Raw genomic sequence first — 23,181 nt, 5'->3', positions numbered from 1 at the left:
GGGAGATGCTGACAACGTCAGGCCAGAGTCACACCAGACTCCGGTGGGGAAAGAGGGCGGTAAGATCTCTCCTGATCGGCCTCATCAGGAGAAGCAGCCTGCGAGAGCAGCCGCCGACAGTCCGACCTGGGATGAGGTTTTTGGGGGCGAAGAAGTAGATAACAAGGAGACGGATGACGAGATGCGCAATGACTTCGAGGAGGAACGTGCTCGTGCGGAAACTGGAGAAAACAAGAAAACGAAAAGCAACAACGGCGGCACGAGGGAGGAAGACGGCAGCGGGGAGGACGCGGGGTTTGAGGAAAGGCCACGCTTGAAAGCGGGTGGCTCGAAAGAGGACATGTCCTCTCCGTGCGGCTCCCGGACGGACGAGAGCATCGACCTGTTCGGGGACGACGAAGCCTTCCTGCAGATGACTATTCCAGACATCCCCGCTCCCGAGGGTGGTGTCACACCCAGGACGTCCCCCGGTGCCAAAGACTTTGCCAATAGCACGGAAAAGGTGTCAAAAAGAGTCCACGCGCACACCCCAACGACCCCCCGGCGCATGACACAGTCAGCTGATGGCACGCACAGATTAAACACGGTGCACGTGCACGCACGAGCACAAACTAAAGCTGCAACAGATGCTTCAATGACAGACAAGGCTGTCCCACCACACCGTAAGTCTCCTGCAGTGCAAGAAGACGCCGAGTCACGTGACATCTCCCGCGACCTTTTCCCTGTCAACTTCGACCTCTGTTACTCGCTGGAGGACTCCGAGGATGAGGCGGACGTAGAGTTCGCTCCCGCCCCGCGCACCCCGCCGTCTCCGCCATCGCCGCCGCCGCCGCCCGACAACGAGGCGGCCTCCACCGGATCCTCGCCGGCTGCCGCTAACTCGTCTACTCCCTACGGCAGCTCCACCCCACACACGCTGTCGGAGCACAGGACGCCCGAAAGAGACACGCCCTCGTCTCCGAACGCGTCAACGGGGGCGCGGCGGGCGCTCATGCCCGGCCTGGCACGGCCCGCGTGCCCCAGCTTGAAACGCAGACGAGCAGGAGGCGGCGTCACCGGACCCGTTCGGGCGGTTGAGTCCATTCCTCATTCAGGTTTGTTCACCCACAAAAAAACAAAACATCGGTGTCTGAAACTCGGCTCACTATCCAGTTCGAATCTGCCTCTCACGATACCTTCGTGTTCGTCTCACCTTCTTAGTGGAGATCGACAGCGAGGACGAAGTTGTGCTTCGTAAAAGAAGACACCGGAACAAGGTCAACCCTCTGTCGTCCCCAGAACTGGTGAGCGGGGCCTTGTTGACATGAGGAGTGCGAGTGATGATTGTTTTTAATTCGATTTCGTAAAACTGGTCCAACACAAATTTGACATTTCCTCTTTAAAACGTCAAGACATTTTAGAAAAATATCCGCGGTGACATTTTCACAGGTCCTGTTGCCAAAAGTAAAACGCATAAATATTCAGTTCACGGTGTGAACACGAAGTAAGACGACGTAAACCGCATTTGAGAAGCTGCAACCAGCGATGTTTTTCCACCATTTTTGCATTCAACATTTTCTGTTGACAAACGGCTCCGGCTTACCGCATTAATATTCTGTGTGCATACACCGCAGATACGAAATAAATAATATATATTGAGTTTATTTCTTATGTTGTGGTACAAATTAGAAAAAAAAAAAAAAAAAAAAACCCGGCCAAGACTGAGAGATATCCGATTCGGACAGATCAGCCTGCCTCCGTCCATCGTTTCCAAGGCGCCTGCAGTAGTCATGACAACCAGCTTGAAAGCGGCGAAGGACCGTTTTCAGCTGCCGAAATTACTCGGCACGACGCATCTCGCTCGCGAAAATAAGTCGCGGCGTCGCACGCTGACAAGCTGGCGGTGTTTACAGGTGTTGCGAAGCGACGCAAAACGCACCGCGTCTGAAATGTAACGCGGGTTTTTTTTTTGTTTGTTTGTTGTTGTTTTTGTTTGTCTCCGCTAGTCGAAGATCAGCAGTGACGTGGACTCCCCGGTGGTCGCGAGAAGGAAGCGTGCCGCTGCACTGAACACTGTAAGATTGTCTTCATCGGCAGTGATGTTCACCACACAGCTCAGTCTGTTCAACACTGGTGGCAAAAAAAAAAAAAATCCATCACTCAACAATAACACCGTTGGTTGTCCGTTTTCTTGTTTGTTTAAATCTGTGCACTATTGTTTACTTAGTTTTAATTTAATTATTCTATTTTATTTTATTTATTGTATATATTGTGCATTTTTATATTTAATATTTTACTGTTTTATTGCTTTCCTGTACCTATAATGCTGCAGTAGCGAAAAAATGTCCCCTTGTGGGATTAATAAAGTATCTATCGATCGAACGACTAATTTGCTCTCTTCGTTTCAGTCTGATGAAGCAGACGGTGAAGCGGTTTCTGATGACGACTTCCAGAACGAGTCCACGTTCACACGCAGGACGAAGGCGGCCGAGAGGCAGCGAGTCCAACAGGCCGGAGCCAAGGTTGGTACAGCGACAGATGGTCTCCGGGGCCCGAATCTCAATCGCATCGTTTGGCTCCCATCTTTTCACGTGACTCCATGCTGTGACACCTGCGCAGATTTAAACATACAGTACCTCTTTGTTTCTACTGTAAGTAGGACATGTTTTTTTTTTTTTCTTTCTCACGACCGTAGAGTCGTGAGCGCAGAAGCTTAAGCTCCTTTTTAATTCAGTGTATTTCATTTCCTCAATTGATTCCTTTTTTTTTTTTTTTTTCTCCCATTTGACCAATAAAACCTGCAATAATAAGATTTTTATGGACAATTGCGGGGAAGCAAATCACCAAAGATTTTTTTATTACGGCTTCCGCTCTCTCCCGCCTCCCGCGTTAAATATCCAAAGGCACCGCCGCGAGCGTTGGCAAGAGCTTCGCTGCGAGCTCGAAGCTCCCAGTGAATGTCAAAGTCGCTGAAGAGCCGTCACTCGCGCTGACGTTTTCCACCGTTCCTCTCGTCAGCACGCCGCGTGCCGGGCGGGGCGTCAGTTCCTGGATGCGGAAGCGGAGCTGTCGGAGGAAGCGGAGGTTTCGTCTGACGAAGAGGATGGAGAAGCGCAGAATCGGTCTCTTGAGGGCTTCGTGGTCGACAACGCGCACTTCTCCCAGGGACTGAACGGTAGGGCGGGGGCGTTACCCCGAGACGCGTGGTTTGGCTCCGTTTCAAGCGAGCTGTTCAAATCTCGTTTCTCTTCTTCCGAGTTTTTCTGTTCTCGGGACTGAGTGAGTCGTGCTGTGACGTTTACACTTTGGCTTCCCGTCTGTCCTCCTCTTGATCAGACTCGGAGATGCAGGGGGTTTACCTGAAGTCAGTGAGAAGCCCTGCGGTCCGGGGCAAATTCAAAATGTCCCACAAGAAGCATCGCGACATGGACATCTTTTCCCAGGTATACTCTGTCGTTTATTCTCAGCTTTTTTTAAAAAAAATTCTAAAATACAAAAGTAGTTAACTTTTAGTCGAATTATTGACTCCGCTCCGTATCCTGTGGAACCAGGTGCCTGAGATGGATGAGACGTACGTGGAGGACAGCTTTGTGGTGGGCACCGATGAGGAGGAGGAGGAGGAGGGGCAGCGACAGAGAAGCAGAAGACGTGGAACTCATGCCGGAGGCCTCGTATGTGGACGGGAGGAGGCAGTATGCCACCAGGCGCCGTGTTTTCCTGCATCAAGCCAGAGCCAGAGCTGAATCTCCACCAGAGCAGAGAGCTGGTGGGCAAACCAAACGCACCCGGGTCATTCGCATTAACGACTCTAGTGAGGAGGAGGAGGAGGAGGAGAAGGTCAGTAAAGAGGCCAGTCTCAACACAGGAGGAGATGCTGTCCCCTTGTGGCCAAAAGCGGTACAGCCCGAACCCAGCCTGCAGCAGCAGCAGCAGCAGGCTGCGTCCTCGGCTTCTGCCGCCATAGCGTCCAAGGTGTTGCTGTTGAGTAAAGCACAAGGAAGCTCAGTGGGGGAAGAACAGCGAAAGGAGAGGTAAAGAAATCCTCATCTGGTTGCGCACGCGTGGAAACACCCAGCAGCCGGTTGAGCTTTGTTTTCTTGGTCCTGCAGATGTCACCAGAAGTTAAAAAAGCAGCATCTCCTCTCTGATGAACTGGACTTCGTGGAGGCGGAGTCGTCAAAGATACAACCTCAGGTAAAAAAAAGAAAAAAAAAAAAAGCACACGAGTACACACCGTACACACCTGTTCCCAGGGTGCGCGAAAGCAAGCAAGTTCGTACAAATACCGATTGATATAAACCCTAACATGTTCATAACTTGCAACGGCAAATGGATGACATTTGACTTTTTGTTTCCCCTTCGTGCAGGCACGGGATTCATCAGCCGGCGAGTCTCCCGCTTCTTCGCGGTGCGTTTGCATTCTGGCGGACAGCCGCTGCCTGAGCGGCGGAGGGGAGCTGATGACCAGCCTGCGTCGGCGCCACGCGGCCACCGTCCACGTCTGCTCGCTGGACGGCGGCTACTTCATCGTCAGCAACCGCATGGCCGTGGAGAGGCTCGGCCAATCGGATTTGGCCGCGGCGCAGGGCCGGAGGCGGCTGGCCGACAGGGTGAACGGCCTGCGGGGGCTGTTCGAGCGCGTGTGTCTGCTCGTGGAGAAGGACCGAGCCAAGACAGGTGACGTTTAAAATTTGACATTCGGTAAATGAAATGCAGTTAAAAGTCGAAAGACGGTTTTGGCTGACGGTGCGAGACGTCGGGTCGTTCCAGGTGAGGCGTCGCGTCCGTTCCAGCGAACGCGCCACTACGACGGCACCCTGGCGGCACTGGCGCGCACCGGGGTGCGCCTGCTGTGGAGCGCCGGCGCCGAGGAAAGCGCCGGCCTGCTGGCGGAGCTGGCGCGGCTGGAGCTCCGCAAGGGCCGGGGCATCGCCGTGCCGCCGGAGGTCAGAGGTCGGCACCGGCAGCAGGCCCTGCAGCTGTACCGGATGCTGCCTTCGGTCAGCTACGTTCACGCGCTGAACATGAGCCACAACTTCAGCTCGATCGCCCAGCTCATCAACAGGTAAAGGAAGCGCGCGGGCGCAGCGAGAGCCGTCAGCGAGACTTCACTCCCCCTCCGGTATTAACGCCTCTCGTCTCCCCGCCCCCGCAGCCCGGTCGAAGCCATACAGGAAGGAGGCTGCATGAGTCCATCCAGAGCCGAGGAGGTCTACCGCTTCCTGCGCTACTCCTGCGACCCCTTTCTCATGAACACGTCGAAACCGGGGGAAAGCAGCCGACGGATGAACACGCTGCAGGAAAGCTAAAAAACAAACACCGAAATACAACGCTACAATTTACCTCATTGTATTTCTTTCTTCTTTCTTTCTCCACTTTATATTCTCTCCTTCGGCGCGCTTCGTTTTCAGCCTCACCGGGAACAAGAAGAGGACGGCCGCATACGGCGGCTGCTCTTTCTAATGCCGCCTTCTCGAGGAGAGAAGAACCTCAGGACTTTGGTCAATTGATTTTGCACAAGAAGTTGATGGGAATCACCTTTCAACTTGATATAAATGATATGATATAAAGCATACTATTTTATGCTGCCTTTTTTTCAGTCACCGCATTTTCCTTGAAGACTCGCGCTGGCTGCAATCACTAAAACTCAATCGAATACTGATTGACACTTGAATAACTTATTTAAAATAATGGATACGTTTGTTTTCAGCTGTACACAACTGGAACAAACATATTAAAGCTTTGTTAAATAATATTAATATTTATTTTATATGCTTATCACAATATTTTTGTGCCCCTCTTTAACAGATGGACATTAAAGCTTGTAAATATTGATACCTGCACCAACAACAACTGTGTCTTTCAAAAAAATAAAAAATAAAGTGTGTCTTTTATTCCCCCATTCGTTTGAAGAACTACACGTGGACGCGCTACTCTGGTGCAACACATTGTACAGAAACAAGTACACGACACGAAAGCAACGTTAGATATTTAAAGCAGCTCTTTTGCAAAGATATCGGGAATCGCGTATCATCCACCAATAAAAGACAAACCAAGACAGACTTTGGAAAAATCTGAAAAAAAACCCAATAACAAACCAAACAAAAAACAAAATACAGGGTTGTAATGAAGGTAAATCTAAAGCCTAGCAAAATCTCACATTTATAATTATAAAAGACAGAAAATCCCCAAACCCCAAATTCACAGTGTGTACATCATCCTGTCCTTGTACGACCCCAAAGCAGTTTCAGACCTGCAGTCCCAGGTAAGCCTACACCTGCAGCGTGCTCGGCATCGGCACGCAAAGAAAGTAATTGCCTCCGAATTGAGGTTTTTTTTTCAATTTATAATGCAAATGTGTGTAGTCAGTGCGACAAATGCATTTTACTTTGTTTTTGTGCGTGCATTTCTGAGCACACTTGACTGCAATTTGTGCTTTTGACGTGTAGTTGTAGTTTACACTTTAAACCTGACAAATGTGTTTGAGCTGCGCAACCATTAACTGGGACGAATACAGAGGTCATGGTCTTAAAACACACACACACACACTAACATAAGCCGTTACTTTCCCTACCTCTAGGTAGCACAGAATAATGTGCAGGACTGGTCTGTAGCGCCCCCTTGTGGAGAATGCGGAGCCTGCTAAACATTGTGCTTCACACCTGATGAAGTAAGTTTAAAAATACATTTTGAATTCTTGAAAATCCCAAGTCTCTCAACACGGCAACAGCATCTCACATTAGTAGGAAATACAAAATAAACTCCACGGTGTAAAGTGAAAAACGTGATTGCCAAAAATGTTTTTTTTTTTTTAACCATAATGTCATAACCATAAGGTGCTTTCAGTGTCCGGAACAATAACATTACACTGCATCACATTTGGTTGTAGACTGACCATTTATTACTAACGAGTTAAGACTTTTATCTAAATCATGTTTACATCCGAGCCCGTGATATTTTCGATATTAACGTGTCGAAGGCAGATGATTACAGCGGACAAGACGGCGAGATAAAAAAAAAAAGACGGTTGCAACGTCACGCTGGATTCAAACTTTCGACGGCTTTCCTATGACTTCATAGGTAAAGTTCACAAGGCTCCGTTTTTGTAACCGTTGCCACAAGATGCTGTGTTTACATGGAGGTAAAGAGGATTGGTTAGAACAGCAAAAATATGAATAAATTAAAGCCTAAATAAATCCACTTACTGATTGCAGAAGGTAACAGTATTCATGCGTTCACGCCCGACGTCCGCGCTCGTTTTGGTAATCGATAACTCCCGAGACGCGACGAGTTTAGGCATGTCGAAATGAACTTGAATTCCAGGCCGACTCCATTACGACCCGGCTGCAGCTTGTGCGTTTCTTTGACTCTACATTTAAAAAGGGACACCTGTAACCGTCACGTCATGTTACAGTAACTCTTGTAACTGTCAAGTTTCCTAAATTACTTAAAACTCAACCAAATATGTACAAAAGCAAATGGTGTTTAAAAAGAGACCGTATTTACAAGTGCAGCTTTTATCTAAAATATATATATATATGTATATATATATATATATATTTAAATATTTCCAGCTTAGCTGACGCTCTGTGGACCGATGTTCACCCCTTTTGCGTTCGTGGACGCCAGCGGGCGAGATCGTAGACCTGCTGGAAGCGGCCCCGCTCACATGCTGGTCGGCTGCGCCTGGGGCTGCAGGGGCTGCAGCGGGACAGACTGCGGCTCGGAGTCCTGAATGCTGCACTCCTCCTCCCCCTCCCGCATGTACAAGAGAAACAGGGTCACGGTGGCGAACGTGGTGGCGTTCACCGGGAAGGCGCGCAGCAGCGTGGAGGTGAGGCCGCGCGTGAACACCCTCCAGCCCTCCTTCCGCACACTCTGCCGGACGCAGTCCGCGATGCCGCTGTACTGGTGGACGCCGCCGACGCCGTCCGCCTGCAGGCGCGACTTGATCACGTCCACGGGGTAGGTGGAGAGCCAGGAGGCGATGCCCGACATCCCGCCGGCGAACAGCAGCTTGGGGATCATGTACGGGTCTTCCGGCTCGCAGCCCAGCGAGCGCGTCAGCGTGTCGTACGCCAGGAAGTACACGCCGAAGCCCGGCGTCTCTCGCAGCAGCGTGGTCACCATGCCGCGGTTGATCCCTCGGATGCCTTCCCTCTTGTAGATTCTCACCAGGCAGTCCAGGGAGTTCTTGTACATCTTCCTCTTTGACTTCTTCTCCCCGGTCCCTTGCATCTGCATGCGCGTCTTGGCCAGCTCCATCGGGCAGCAGATGACGCACTGGATGGTCCCGGCGGACGCTCCGGCCAGGAACTGGTTGAGAGGGGTGTCGTGGCCGAGCCGGCGCATGGCGTTCCCTTGGACGCCAAAAACTATGGCGTTGATGAAGGTCAGCCCCATCATCGGAGAGCCGATGCCTTTGTACAGGCCGAGCATCTGCAGACATAAAGACACGTTACCGGGGAGGGGAGGGGGGGGGATGGTTGAGAGGAGCGCCGGCGAGTCGGGTCAACCTCGCCGGGCTCGTTTCAGTCACGCCAGCAGAGGAAGAACGGGACGTCGGAAGCCGAGAGATATAAATGAAACGGTATTCCATGTTGTCATTTTAAAGCCCGGAGGCGATGCCGAAAGCATTACACAACCATAATGACACGGCATCAACAATCACCGCGCGTCGGTGTCGACATTTCTCACAGAAATCATCATTCGGGAAAAAGCCAAATCAACACGGGAGTGTTTTTTTTTTTTTAAAGGGGAGTGAATGTTCTGTTCACCGCGGAGGGAACGAAGTCCAACGCCTCCGTGTGAAACGGCCTGAGACCAACCGCACTTCCCTCAGCTCAAATGCCACGATGGCTAAAACCTTTATTTAGCCCGCGCAGGAGTAAAGTCCTCAATGACCCCAGCGAACGGACACACCTCCTCCCCCTCCTCCCCCCCCGTCCACCCTCAGCGCCCCATGTTAAGACCATGCCTGTATTCAGAGACGGGACCGTAACCGGACACTTTAAAACAGCGCACGGCGTAAGGAGCGACCCGCGGCGAAAGTTTCCACGTGTCGCCCGGACGGCAGCGCCCCTCTTAAAAACGTAATCCCCCCCCCCCCCCCGGAGCTGTCCCGACTGAAAGTGGGGGGCGACTTACCGACTCCTGCCGTACGATCGACTGGAAGCAGTGATATGTCCCGCGGTAAAGAGGCCTGTCCACGTTTTGAACTTGAAGCCGCACCTGTGGATGACAGCCCTCGCGTTAGAGCCACACGAGAGAGCGCGACGGGGCCAGAGAGGCCCCGAACTAACCACACACCAAGTACCGCAAGACACGTTTACAGGGGGGGGGGGGGGACAAAACAGGCAGGACGATGATTTGGGGGGTGCAAAAAAAAAAAAAAAAAAAGGGAGAAAAAAACAACAACAGAAACACAATAACTGAGAAGAAAGTTGAATTAAAAAAAGAAGAACAAAACAACAAAAAGAGGTCTTCTGTGCTTTTGGGTTTTTATAGCTCAAGACAGGACATTGGGTGAGAGAAAGAAAGACCTTGACCATACTTACTAGGTCACATTTCCGCGGAGAGGTTGTTTATTTCTCTCTCTCATCTACAACACAGTGACACTGTTGCTGTTAAAGACAGCCTCCCCCAGCCAGGCAGACACCGGCTCAGGGAGAAATGACATTGAAAGCAAGGTGTAAAAGAACTACAACCAAACCAACCATTCACCATCTGTGTCTTTTGCTAAATTTCCAAACGTCCTCCCCTCGCCGCCGTTCAATCAAAGCGAGAATGATTTATGACAAGCAAACTGTGTGCAACATTTAGCTCATTTTAAATGACCTCGATGTTCAGGGGAAGAGATACAATATGTAAGATTTGGTTTTTTTTAATTATCATTTAAAAAAAAAATTTTGAATACGCAAAAGGAATGAGTGAAGCAATAACAGTTTCGATGTCGCGCGGGAGACGTTTACGCGTCGCCCAGACGTCGGCGGGCCACCCCGCTCGGGCCTCTTGTAACGCCACCCCGCGCCTAAAGAGGCGGCGGCGAGTCGCCGCAACGTCCCGTCTGCCCTCAATCCAACACGAGAGGAGGAAGCGGCGCGTGACCAGCTTGAATGAGCTCCGCTTCTTTCCGCGGTGGCTGTCGTGTTGCTACCACGGTCTTGTTAAAAATGAAGACAAACACGCTGAGCTGAACGCCAAATTCCACCGGACAGCCGAAGCGCCGAGAGCCGGGCCGAAGGCACGCCGGAAGCGGCGCGGCTCGCACCTTAACGTGCAAAGTGGCGTTGCCAGACGCGACCAAAATCTTACACATTGCACCTTTAAAATGTAAATTTGGACATTCGCCATTCACTTTAGCGGCCGTGATGCGTCTTGCGACATTGTGGTCAGATTTTTTAAAAAATGATGACACGCACGCAGCATGCTATTTATTTACCTAAATAGCCTCTGACACGCTTTTTTTTTTTTTGTGTGAAATCTGTAACCAAGTGAGTGTATTTCAAAGATCACTGATAAAAAAACAAACTGAGCTGCAAGTAATTATGAGCTGGAACAATACTGTTATAACTGGTATGGCAGTAAACAATACTTACATGTAAAGGGTCATTTCAATGACTGTAAATTAAAAATGTATACCAGAAAACAAAAATATATATATACACATGTTGTTTTTTTTAGGGATATTGGAAAGCCGATGATACTTGACAAGACGTATACATTTTTGTTTTGTTTTCTGGTATACGTGTGGAAATTACTTTTAAAAACAGCACAGCCATTGACATGATGAAGGCCATTTCCTATTTCTTAAGTGATCTAACCGCGTACCTTCAGGTGATCTGGATGCAAACAAAGTGGTCTGACTGACAACATCAGAAAAAGAAGCGCTGAATCACACATCGTCGCCTAAACGAGAGTGAACAGCAGCGAGGACGGAGCGGGACACCCACCTTTACGGTGTCAAACGGATGTCCGACCAAAACACCAGCAGCGCCTTAAAAGAGAAGAGGAAAAAGAAGAGTCACACGGCAGCGCACAGGGGGGGGGGGGGTGCAGTTTGACTTTCACACGTGATCTAGAATTCTTATTATTTCCTAAATTAAATCTACGATCGTCTTTATTTTTACGATTGGCGCCGAACGCTTTCTCCTCTCCCCGTTTTGTAATTCCGCCGCCGCCCTCGCACGTCGGCGACCCGCCGATTCTCCGTGACCCTGACATCTTGTGCACACACGCCGCCGCTCGCTTTGACCGATTAACCACCCGGACGAAATCGAAACCTCGTTCGGGATACCGAGAGGCGCTTTAAATGGCATCAGATGTTATTTGTCATTGCTGACATCATGTTGAATATATGCAGTGTTTTTTTTTTTTTTTTTGTATTAGTCAGAGAAAGCTGTAGCTCAATTGGCTTTAGGAAACACTGGCTGACATTTTTCACCATTTTATTACATTTTAAAAGAGACCAAAACAACTAATTGAGAACATAATCAATAGATTACTACATAATGAATATATTCAATACTTGGTGCCCTATAAATAATATATATGTGTATATATAAATCAGGCCTCACTTTGGGTTACCTAGTAATGAATGAGGAGTAGATGAGCATGTTAATAAAAATGAAAATTCAACCTATCAACGACATGAAAACTAGATGGGGTTTCTAAATACAAGGTTTCACACATCCGGGTGTATGTTGTCTGTCTGGGGTCCTTGATGAGCTCCAGTTTGGGACGACCTGGCCTTGGGAGAAGACTAAACAGCTGACGTTGAGACTTGCGAAACCACTGCATATAAAGATATCTCCATTCAAACAAGACGGATCAGAACTCGGGGGTTGAAAATTTAAAAAAAACAAAAACAACAATACTCATTATAGATTCATTTTGTTTGATCAGCTGTTTCCCAAAGCCTGAACACCAGTCGGCATGTCATTCAGCCTGTTATTATGGCGGACAAGATGAAACTAGAAAATCTTCACATTTCAGCTGCTGGAATCAGAGAATTTCAGCATTTTTTTTTTTCCATTTAAAAAAAACAACAACAAAAAAAACATCGGTTGTTAAATTCTTGTCGATTAATCGACTAAGCACTGCAGCTCTTGTGAATTCTTTCGACTTCTGGTGGACTAACTCTTTACAGGACTACTCCCTGTTGTGGAATGATTCATTTCACAATGCAGGACGGGAGAGGCTGTCAGATAACAATCATGACAACAACAACAACAAAAGTTAAAAAGAAAAGATGATCTCAGTGGAGAGTCTTGTTACTTTCTACATTTTTTGTGTGTGTGTGTGTGTGGCGGGTTTGGAGGGGAGTTTGGCTGTGCGAGTTTAATTCACAGGATATATATATATATATATATATATATATATATATCCCTTTTTAAATGAATGAGGAGCAGCTACACTTCCCTAAAAAAAAAAAAAAAAAAAAGTTACATCCGGGATTTCCACATTCCTTTTAGCTTCTAGTCTCCAATGAAAAAAAATAAATCATTTTCTAAAAGTTTCGCAAACGGGGCAGCCGACTACAAACACCCCCACCCCCCCAAAAAAACAACAACAACAACAACAAAATCTGCACTGCAGCACAACAACTTTGCAGCCCCGATCTTGTCCACGCGTCCCTCATCGGCGGTGGAAAAATACCCAGAGAGGTGGCTAATGCTACCGCTAGTCGGTCACATCGACTTGTTTGAACGTGGCCAGCTCACTTACCTCCGATGCACCCCGCAGCGAAGTCCAACGCCATCCCCTCAACAAACGTACCGCTCCGGGAGGTGTCGGTGTCAAAACTCGCAGGGCTTTCTTCGCGATAAACGTCGGGTCTCTTCCCCCAAAAGTTTTTTTTTTTTTTTTTTTTTTAAGTTGGTTATTTACAACCTCCCGGCTTCAGCCAGGCCGCTTTTTTTTTTTTTAATTTAAAAAAAAAAAAATTCTCCTTTCGCGTTGCTGATGCTGAGCTGACCGGGGGGGAGGGAGGGAGGGATAGGGAGGGGAGAGAAAGATGACCGAGAACCGCGCGGACTCGGAAATCCTCGAAAACGTCTCGAGTGGTGCCTCGCTGCTCTCTCTTTCTCCCCGGACAAACCTTTTCTATTTCTGTAGCTCCAGCCCGGCGGGTGGAGGGGTGGAGGGGCGGATGGGCGGAGGGTTCAAAGTAGACCCAGAAGAAGGGTGCTTGTCCTTTTTAAGGCGGCCCAATCGGATTACTCGGACGCGGCCAACTCCCCTGGCGGCCGCCGTCCGCCCCTCGAGCCCATTGGCTGCCGCAGAGCCACACTGCCGATCCCTCCGCCGTCAAAATCAACAGTGTTATCACGGTGGTCCCCCTCGCAGCCCGTGGCGAGTGTCCTCCCAAGGGCTTAGTAAACCAGGGGAGTGGGACGCCGTGGACATTTTAGTGTTAAATCAGGACACAACATCAAGTAGCCCTTTGGCATTTTTTTTTTTTTTAATCAAGTGGCTCATTTGGACAACGTGGTCTACGTTGACATAATATAATATACAATAACTCACCTCTGGCAAAATCCATCACACAACAATAACACTGTTGTCTGTGTTTCTTAGTTGTTTGTATATAATATATACTGTACTGTATATATATATATATATATGTTGACTGTGTTTCTTGTTTTGTTTGTATATAATATATATAGATATATAATGTACTGTATATACTGTGCATTTTATATTTATATTTTCTACTGCTATTTAATTGCTTTTCTATTATTCTATTCTATTCTATTATTTTATTCTATTATTTCTATTATTATCTTATTGCTTCTGTATGCTGCTGTAGCGAAAAAAATTTCCCCTCGGGGATTAATAAAGTAAATACCTACCTACCTACCTACCTTTATATTAATATTTTTTTACAGCTATTTTATTGCTTTTTATTATTCTTTATTATCTTATTGCTTCCTGTATGCTGCTGTAGTGAAAAAAAATTCCCCTTGGGGATTAATAAAGTAATTACCTAACCTAACTAACCTAACCTAATTGAGTAACCCGGTCATTGCGAATTACTTGGGGCTGCGTATTGGCACAAATGTATTGTGAAACAAGATTTACGATTCCACATATTGCGATACTGTATGCAAGATGGTTTAGTGCATATATAAGTTGTTTATCTTTTTTTAATTTTTTTATTATCCAATCAGAATGGGATCTGTATTTACATTTATTGCAGTCACTACTGTTTGTGCAATCTCAGCAAGGGAGTTTTGCAGCAATCTTTGTGCACAACATAATGAATCGGTAACAAAGAATTTATAATGGTATTGTTCAATGTTCATGTAGTTTCGAAGGCAATATATCTTTTTTTTTTTTTTTTGTATCGTCATCCTGCAGCAGGAAAAGCACTGGTGTTACTCATACCGTTAGCGATGACTCATTTCCCAATAAAAAAAAACAAAAACCTGTGACGGTTAAGTCAGTACCAGGACCCTGAAACCAAAGCAGCTAAATGGAATTCAACCATAATTAATTTCCTTATTTACATGTGCCTTTTCATGTTACATGTAAAATGTGTTATACGAAAAGTGCCTGTGGTGCAGTCTGTTTATAGCATGACTTAATGTCAATCCTGGTATGTCTGATGTACAGCTTATAGTGGGGAATTTCTTTTTTACCTTTTGCTGTGTGACCACAGAAATATTAATACAAATATTTCACTGTCAATTGATAAATAAAAACCACTCAAGGCTTTACTATCGTTGAAACCAAACCATCCTTACTTCTCAGGGCCTAAAACCTCTGAACAGTCCCGTATTACATAAATATGAACATTATTTAATTTGGAAATAAACAGGCTTTCAAAAGAAGTTCAAGTATAGTTTTAATTTTTTTGTGGGAAAAAGTTGATTAAAACCTTTTCTTCATGTAGGCCGTGCTTCCGGAAAAAGCTGTTGATTTATGTCCATTTTGCTGATAACAAATACATCTGATTTAGTTCCCTTTAGCAAGACACCGATAGCCTGTACATGCTTAAACTCTTCAGAGATGAGCAGCTCATGATATATCTCTCATTATAACACCTTATGCAACACAGCGGCTTTCGATGATCACATGGTTGTTCACAATTATTATTGAAGCGGCTTTTCATCCCCCCCCCCCCCCCCCCAAGTAAAATAAGACTTGCTCAGTTCAGTTGATTTGTAGCCGTGTCTGTGTTGGTCATTAAGCAGGTTTTGTAAGAAGCTTTAATCGTGTTCAACTCCAGAGGGAGCTGCAAATATGAACACTTCATGAGGATAAATGTGTACTTTGGGTGCAGTGCGACGCCAACACGGAGCATGAAGGTGTGGGCAATGCCAGCCTTGCTTTGACAGAAAGAAGCACATCGACGCTCCAGGATTTTTTTTTTTTTTTTCTTCTTTCTCCAGTTCTGGTGCAAACTGTAAGAAGAAACTGTGAGAAGAAAATGTCCATCTTCCCATCACCAACTACAAAGACTTTAAATTGATTCGTTATTTCTTCTTGCACTGACAATAATCACATGATGAACCCCGATTCCAAGTGCTCAGGGAAGCTAGTATTTAAAATTTAAAGGCCTGGGTGTCATGAACTCCTTCACCGTCTCGTCCGTGACTTCTTTACGTCTCTCTTGATGCTGGGTGATCATCGGCTGCAGCGTCTCAATCAAAATCTTCTTCAGTTCTCCCGTTAGCAGAGCGCCGCTCGTGTAGTCCTGCAGAGAGAGAAGAGATTAAAGTGAGCGAGAGCGGACGGGAGACGGTGCGCAGAAAGGAAAGTGAAGATGAGGGCGAGGTAATGCCAGGTTAGAGAATACGAGGATAGATAAGTAGAGCTCATGGGGAGAATATGGGAAAACTAAGCAGAAATAACCCTCATTAGCAAAAAAAAAAAGTCTTAAAAATCTCTGCCGTCTCACCTGTCTGATCTTTTCCAGCTCCTCATCATCCTCCAGGAAGAAGGTCAGGTACATGAAAGAGACGTCCACATCTGCGTTACCGCCGTGCTTCCTGTGCTCTTCCACTGTCTCTTTTCCTCCCGAAAATGCGTGTTTGTTAACCTGTGGGGGAAGTCGGGTTCAGTCGCTCGGCAAACACGTGCAATACAAATCTGATGATTAACTATTGACCGGCGTCGGGGTGTAACAGCAGCACCTTGTGTTTGATTTGTTTGGCTGTGTCGGTGAGGAAGATGGAGGAGTTGGAGTCGCTGGCGCTCATCTTGGTCTGCGCCCCCTGCAAGGCGGGGAAGAAGGTGGAGTGCAGCAGGGCTGGTTTGGGGTAGCCGATCCTTGGAGCAACGTCGCGGGTCATCCTGAAGTAGGGGTCCTGGGTGAGAACACGGATAAGAACGCGTCTCTTTGGTGCACGAATGAATGCCACGATGTGGTGTTGTTACGCATGGCTGTGATGCTGTCCTGACCTGGTCTATGGCGCAGGGGATGAGACACTGGATGTCTTTCTTGCCTCCGAAGATCTGTGGGAAAGAGTTACTGAAGGACGGGGCCGCCTGGATGGCCGGGAAGCTGATCTTTCCTAGATGGATGAAAAATGATCAACATGTTAAAGAACCGAGAACGTGATTCCCACAATCACATACAAAAGGCTGCTTTTCAAATCGTAAATCGATTCTTTTTGAACCGATGAGGAGTTTTCGGTTCTTACCAATGCAGTCGCTGTCTGTAAAGCCAAAGATGCCTTTGACCTGATTGAACGTCACGTGCTTCTGGATCTTTACCACATTTCTGTAGAATTCAGGGGATGCACTGTGGAAAAGAAATTCATAGTCACACATTATAAAAAAAAAAAAGAAAGAAGATGAAGATTAATAAATCTATTCTGATAAATTTGGTGCATTTTTTCCATCTGGCAAGTCTGATGCATCCTCAGCAGGAAGTATGAAGCGAGTTTCCGGTCATATTTTACCCCATGTAGTCAAGGTCAGAGAAAATGAAGGTCTTGTTCACGTCGAAGCCACAGGCAATGATGTCTCTGGCATTTTCCACAGCGAAGCGGTGGCATTCTTCTAGTGTTAGATCCTTCCACAGGTACTTCTCGTCATCAGTCAGCTGGATCACCAGGGGGATGTCAAAGACATCCTGAAGCCATCTGGAACAAGGATATAATATCCAGTTATGACGTAGAATCAGTCTAAAATCTACAAATAGTATTAGCTGCACAGGTGATTCGTTGGCGTTATAATCCAAAATGGTGTCTTGCTGTATTGTTTGACTCTAGAGGTTCGCTATGACATCAGGCTGAGAGACTGGCTCTGTATTCATACATTATAGAGGGGGAACTCACTTGGTGAAGATGAAGGGGATGAGATGGCCAAGGTGCATGGCCTCTGAGGATGGACCTCTGCCAGTGTAAAGGTAGAAGGCCTTTTGCTTCTCATAAGCGTCCAGTACCTGGTTCATATCTCTGCAAGAAACAGCGACAGGAGAGAAGTGATTTGTTGACGTGTCCTTCTTCCTTGAACTCTCACCTTATCACAATCACCACTTTTACTAAAGAGGAAAATCTAAATGATCACGTCTCGGTCAAAGGTTAGGAGCGGATATTTTTAAACTGACAGGGTGCTTGTGAGATTCAGGATGATTAATGATGTGCTACACAATCATTTGGGAGATGCCTATTCACTAGGAGTCAGTAAATTAGGAACGCCAAAAACCTGTGTGAGAAGAAGATTCCTCTTCGTAGAAAGCGATGAGGTTTCTGTCCCAAGACCTTTTCTATTCTGTCCACCAGCTCCTGGTCAATTTTACTGCTGCCAAACCTCACTGAGGAAAGAAAGAAAGACACAGAAACGTTTACTCGTCATTATTCAGCTCGAATTACCTCTCAGCTCTTTAAGTGAAGACCACACTTGAAGCTCATTCAATCTTACCAATGAGTTTTTCATAATCGACTCCTTTGGCGTTGGTGGTGGAAACATTCCATGGGTCAACTGTGTCTTCGTTACTGGCGCCATCTGCTGCCGGTCCGTTGTCCGGGACGACCACATTTTCTGACGGCGGACATCCTACTTTGTAATCTTGACCGGTCATCTGTTTGTAGTCCATTTTCAACTTGAGCAGCAGCTGGACAGCAGCGTCAACTTCAGCCTAGTTAACGGAAACACTGTCAGATAACACACACTGGTACCAGCAGTTCAATCTCAACAGAAATGACACGGTGAGATAATCTTATTTTATTTCTAAAGGTCAGTTTGACTTTTTCAGAGATTTCTGCTTCTAGATTAGAGACATGAGAATTTTTTTTTTTTTTAATTCAATTGCCATGTGTCTCTCCAAAAACATTGCAGTGTATGTAACTTTAAATTACACTAATGACATATGACATGATAGGGTACATTGTACTGGAAAATCAGCTGACAAATTGTTCATGGTGGACATATCTAAACCGGACTTTTCAAACTTTTCAGACCACGTACCAAACCAAATTTCCCAAGTACCACTTCCCACTGCATATATACATATGTTGTCCTGTATGCAGATGAAGCCTGTTTAACATACACAGTATAAACTTTAACTATTTTTTTTCATAAAGGAGAGGCTTTGTCTTATTTTTGGGGCAGTGCGGGACAGAAACTGAAGCAGGTGTCTCACACTTACAGTGTTTTGATGATTGTGATTCTGAATGTATACATTAACATTTAATCTTACTATTGCAACGTCCATCCCACTGATATTCAAACATTGCTCTGTATGGTCTAAAACACCCAAAGATATTTGCTACAATGGTATGAAGAATATGATAAAACATTGATGGAAAAATAATGAACTCATCACACTTGTCATATGTTGGTCTATCTGTTGCACAACATGGTTCTATAGTCTCAGTTACAACATCTCTGTACCTTTACCTTGTGACCTACGACCTCACTCAGTACTATCTACAAAATCAGATATACAGAGGAAGTGGGGATGACTGTCAACTGTTTGTCACACTGTATATAAGCTGAACTACGGAGGAGAGACTTCGAGCAATGCTGGACACCTTTCTTTGAGTGTACATGTATTTGCTCCTTCTTGCAAGAATAAATGTCCGATGTGTTTGATTTTGAATCCAGCCTCTGAGTAATTTTTCTAACATAATTGGTCCTTCGAGCCAGATCCCAACATCTCCTCCTCTCTCCGGACACAGCCTGAAACCGTGCACGGGGGAGTCTGGGACTCCTGAGGAAAGACCTCCGCCCTGTTTCTTTATCGAAACAGTTTGGACATTGGTGAGGCCAGGACTAACTGGAGAGAGGAAGGGTGACGGGATCCTAGAACAAGGCTGATTCACCATCAAACATCGGACACCCGGGTAAGACATTTTCTTTTTTTTTTGTACTAAAGAGTCAGGTCAGGGACCTGGACCTGTACTAAAGAGTCTGAGTAGACTATATAAACTAAAAAGTCTGAATACACTAGATAAACTAAAAAAAAAAAAAAATAGGTCAGGGACCTACAGGTAATTAAGTCAGGGACTTAAAAGATAGGTCAGGGACCTACAAAAAAACCAAAAAACTTCCGGAGTATAAAATAAATACCATAAAATAAAACTTCCAGGAGATGAAATAAATAGATACTGTGAGTGTCCTACAGTGTAAAGCAGAGCCGAAACCTTGCGGCGTGAACCTAAACTCTCCTCTGTGGAAACCTAACGGTGCCAAAAGCAGATATCACTGTATAAAGACCAGTTGCTCGGGTGAAAAATGATGAGGATGATGATTATGTGGTACAAAAACGAACCAACATGGGACCGTGGCCCCATCCTCCTCCATACCCGACATACATGGGAGACGTCCCGGTAACAGCTGATCTGCCCGTTCTGCTTAGTCCGCCTCCGGCTGCTCAGCCAGCTTCCGTCTCCGAACCCACAACACTGTCACCAAACTCCGTCCCCTCAACCCCAACCCCAGGCGGCACCCAATATCTTTTACCGAGGGGATTCGGAAGGAGGAAACGAGGTGGATGGAGAGGGGCTGGCGGCCGTGGGGGAGGACCACGAGAGACAGGTAAAGACACCTGCTATAATTGCGGGAGGAATGGACGCTGGGCAAGAGACTGCAGGCGGCGGAGATACGGGAGGGGCGGAGGAAGAGGAGGAGGAGGAGACGGTTGGCGGTTGCAGACGGGTTCAGCATGACCGACCACAACCACACCAGGAACAGGTTATACAGAAACACACACATTCACATGATTCACAGACCCGGATACAGACCCAACTAGAAACTAAAGAGGAGGAGACCAGTTATGTGTTAGAGTTAAGTACAGTTGAAATCCTACTCACAGAACAAGTCACCTTTTGTGACTCTACTGATAGAAGAGATTGAAGTAACTTTATTGTGCGATTCAGGAGCATGTAGGTCACTTATTAGGAGTGACGAGGACCCAAAATGACAGAAATGAGCACGAGAACAGATCTGGGTAAGAGCAGCGAACGAAGAAGTATATGCAGAAATGACTTCCCCACTGTCTAAACTCATTTATGATGACCCTGTGGCTGCCCACGATAAAATACAATGGGCACCAGAAACAGAAAACGAATTTGGAAAAAAATGTGAAAAATTGTCTAATCAACAAAACATTTCACGGACCCCATGCAGTACCACCACGGACCAAACATCTTGATGGTAAACACCGGTGGTCAACACACTATGGTCATGTTGCTCATCCAGACCGTGTGTACTCGTGTTCCTGTCCCCAATAAGACGACTCCATCCGGCCTCAATGACTACCGACCGGTTGCCCTCACATCTCATGTGATGAAGGTGCTGGAGAGGCTGGTCTTGGCCCATCTCAGGCCGCTGGTGAAATCTTCACTGGACCCGCTGCAATTTGCGTACCAGCCTCGTGTGGGAGTGGACGACGCCATCATCTACCTGCTGCAACGAGCTCAGTCTCACCTGGATGGAACCGGTGACTCTGTGAGAATCACTTTCTTTGATTTCTCCAGTGCATTCAACACCATCCAACCACTGCTGCTGAGTGAGAAGCTGCGGGTGGTGGGGGTGGACATGTCCACCGTCTCCTGGATCACTGACTACCTGACAGGCAGACCACAGTTTGTCCGTCTGAGCAGTGTGCTGTCTGATACGGTGGTCAGTGGTATTGGAGCTCCTCAGGGAACTGTTCTGTCTCCCTTCCTGTTCACCTTCTACACAACTGACTTCCAGTACAACTCAGAGTCCTGCCATCTGCAGAAGTTCTCTGATGACTCTGCAGTGGTCGGGTGTATAAGAGATGGACGGGAGGATGAGTACAGGGCAGTAGTGGAGGACTTTGTGGAGTGGGCGGGAAGAAATCAGCTGCTCCTGAACGTGGCCAAGACCAGAGAGATGGTGGTCGACTTCAGGAGGAAGACGACGGCTCCACAACCGCTGAGAGTTCTGGGAGAGGAGGTGGACATGGTTGAGGAGTACAAGTACCTGGTGTCTCCATCGACAACAGACTGAACTGGAAGACCAACATCAACACTGTCTACAAGAAGGGGATGAGTCGACTCTTTTTCTTGAGGAAACTTCGATCCTTCAATGTGTGCAGCGAGATGTTGGGAGATGTTCTACCAGTCTGTTGTGGCCAGTGCATTGTACTTCTCTGTGGTCTGCTGGGGGAGCAGCGTTGGAGCCGGCGACACCAACAGACTTAACAAACTGGTTAAGAAGGCCGGCTCCATCATCGGCTGCAAACTGGACAGCCTGGAAAAGGTGGTGGAGAGGAGGACGCTGAACAAACTATTATCCATATTGGATAATCCTGTCCACCCTCTCCACCACCTGCTGCAGGGACAGCGGAGCACTTTCTCTAAAAGATTCCTCCAGCTCCGCTGTCACAAGGACAGATACAGGAGATCATTCCTGCCCACTGCAATAAGACTGTACAATAACTCACCTCTGGCAAAATCCATCACAGTACAATAACACTGTTGTCTGTGTTTCTTGGTTGTTTGTATATAATATATATAGATATATACTGTACTGTATATACTGTGCATTTTATATTTTTTTACTGCTATTTTATTGCTTTCTATTATTCTGTTATTATCTTATTGCTTCCTGTATGCTGCTGTAGCGGAAAAAAAAAAAGAAGTCCCCTCGGGGATTAATAAAGTAACTACCTAACCTAACCTAACCTACTCGTGTTAGGATTGTGGGCAACTTACTTTTTCTGCTCCAGCTGTTTTCAAGGACCTGACTTGTTCTCCTTGTGCGTTCAGTTTCTCGTACAGATCCATTGGACACTTGGCTGCTTCTCCGTCTCCTTGACAGTCTGTCATCTTCACACTGGGTTAGATAACAGGAACAAGAAGGCACAAATAATGACTGGTCGGATATATATATATATAGTGAGGCATCGTCTGCTCCAGCATCACTGCATCTCCATATGTACATGTACCACAAGGTAAAGCAAGCCAATCGTCTGACATTACCTGCATTTACCTCACGCTGTCGTATTTTATAAATGATCAAATGTGTGATATCAGATAAGGGGAAAACTAATCTAATTTGTGATTAAATGTGACGACTCGCCAACATACCGTTGTTAGGTGGTTCTTCTTCCCTCACCGCTGACAGCGCTCTCATTTAACTTGCGTCAGCCTGCGTGCTCGTGATTGGGTCAAATTCTTCCCACGGAAACAAGCCCGTCCAAACAGTTCCGCCACGGACGTATATCCGTCGGACAAATAACAGGGTTCACGTTGGAAACTTGTTATATAAATAGAATTGGAATACGTTTAAAAAAAAATTTTTTTTTACAGTTTGTCAGTGTAATTTTTTTTTTTTTTTTTTTTACACAAAACCCACGAGGTTAACTGAATGCAAATCATTGAATGCAACGCGTGGCGGAAGAGAGTCGCTTCTGTTTCTTCCGACTAGTTTTCAAAAATAAAAGCGTTCATGTAGAGATACCTCCGAAACTGCGTGCTCAAATCGGAACAATTATTTTATTCTGAAACGCTACATTTACTCAAAAAGATTTAAGCGGGATGTCGGACCTGATGTTTGACTGTGCAAACGCGCCGAAGTCAGGCGAACAGTCAATTTCTCCAGACGGCCCGGATAAAAAGTAAGAGCAGATTCACCGGATATGTTTTTTTTTTCTTCTTCCTTTGTTCTCTGTATCCGGCTTTCGGAAAGGAAATGCAAAAAGCCCACGTTTAGTTTATTTTTTTTGTTGTTGCTACATTGCTATTCAATTTAGACGCAAACGTTTTGGATTTAGCC

General features: G+C 46.5%; 3 protein-coding genes across 6 annotated transcripts in view; 1 reads left to right on the top strand and 2 right to left on the bottom strand.

The window, feature by feature from the left end:
* The window catches only part of fancm (FA complementation group M), a 39,560-nt gene extending 33,467 nt beyond the window's left edge, over positions 1–6,093 (top strand). Inside the window, 12 exon segments of the mRNA XM_069720422.1 lie at positions 1–1,094; positions 1,201–1,283; positions 1,986–2,054; positions 2,388–2,501; positions 2,998–3,154; positions 3,316–3,422; positions 3,531–3,602; positions 3,604–4,010; positions 4,089–4,173; positions 4,347–4,656; positions 4,750–5,044; positions 5,135–6,093. Of these exon segments, the coding sequence (XP_069576523.1) occupies positions 1–1,094; positions 1,201–1,283; positions 1,986–2,054; positions 2,388–2,501; positions 2,998–3,154; positions 3,316–3,422; positions 3,531–3,602; positions 3,604–4,010; positions 4,089–4,173; positions 4,347–4,656; positions 4,750–5,044; positions 5,135–5,288 (2,947 nt within the window). The 3' untranslated portion in view covers positions 5,289–6,093.
* Positions 6,094–7,589: 1,496 nt separating this feature from the next.
* On the bottom strand, positions 7,590–12,903 carry slc25a29l (solute carrier family 25 member 29-like). Its single transcript, XM_069720413.1, has 4 exons — positions 12,706–12,903; positions 10,932–10,975; positions 9,127–9,210; positions 7,590–8,418 (listed from the first exon to the last, which is right to left on the bottom strand). The coding sequence occupies exons 1-4, from the start codon at positions 12,737–12,739 to the stop codon at positions 7,645–7,647; spliced, it is 936 nt and encodes a 311-aa protein (XP_069576514.1). The 5' UTR covers positions 12,740–12,903; the 3' UTR covers positions 7,590–7,644.
* Positions 12,904–14,810: 1,907 nt separating this feature from the next.
* Positions 14,811–23,181, bottom strand: part of wars1 (tryptophanyl-tRNA synthetase 1) — an 8,840-nt gene continuing 469 nt past the window's right edge. The window contains exons 1-11 of one of the 4 annotated variants that reach the window (XM_069720440.1): positions 22,490–22,588; positions 22,119–22,232; positions 17,854–18,070; positions 17,638–17,746; positions 17,268–17,387; positions 16,890–17,072; positions 16,629–16,729; positions 16,387–16,499; positions 16,119–16,292; positions 15,884–16,024; positions 14,811–15,679 (exon numbers count right to left, since the gene is read on the bottom strand). In XM_069720440.1, coding sequence (XP_069576541.1) covers positions 15,521–15,679; positions 15,884–16,024; positions 16,119–16,292; positions 16,387–16,499; positions 16,629–16,729; positions 16,890–17,072; positions 17,268–17,387; positions 17,638–17,746; positions 17,854–18,070; positions 22,119–22,232 — 1,431 coding nt within the window. In that variant the 5' untranslated portion in view covers positions 22,490–22,588 and the 3' untranslated portion in view covers positions 14,811–15,520. Of the gene's footprint in view, positions 15,680–15,883; positions 16,025–16,118; positions 16,293–16,386; positions 16,500–16,628; positions 16,730–16,889; positions 17,073–17,267; positions 17,388–17,637; positions 17,747–17,853; positions 18,071–22,118; positions 22,240–22,385; positions 22,397–22,489; positions 22,589–23,181 lie in introns of those variants that run through there. The other 3 variants (XM_069720441.1, XM_069720443.1, XM_069720442.1) reach the window with 3 other exon arrangements.

The sequence above is a fragment of the Brachyistius frenatus genome, unplaced genomic scaffold, assembly GCF_029030835.1.
Source record: "Brachyistius frenatus isolate BFR_SWC_R1_liver_20210118 unplaced genomic scaffold, ASM2903083v1 Contig_240, whole genome shotgun sequence".
NCBI lineage: Eukaryota > Metazoa > Chordata > Actinopteri > Embiotocidae > Brachyistius > Brachyistius frenatus.
The sequence above is the reverse complement of the archived record's forward strand: the minus strand, read 5'-3'. Positions and strand labels throughout refer to the sequence as shown.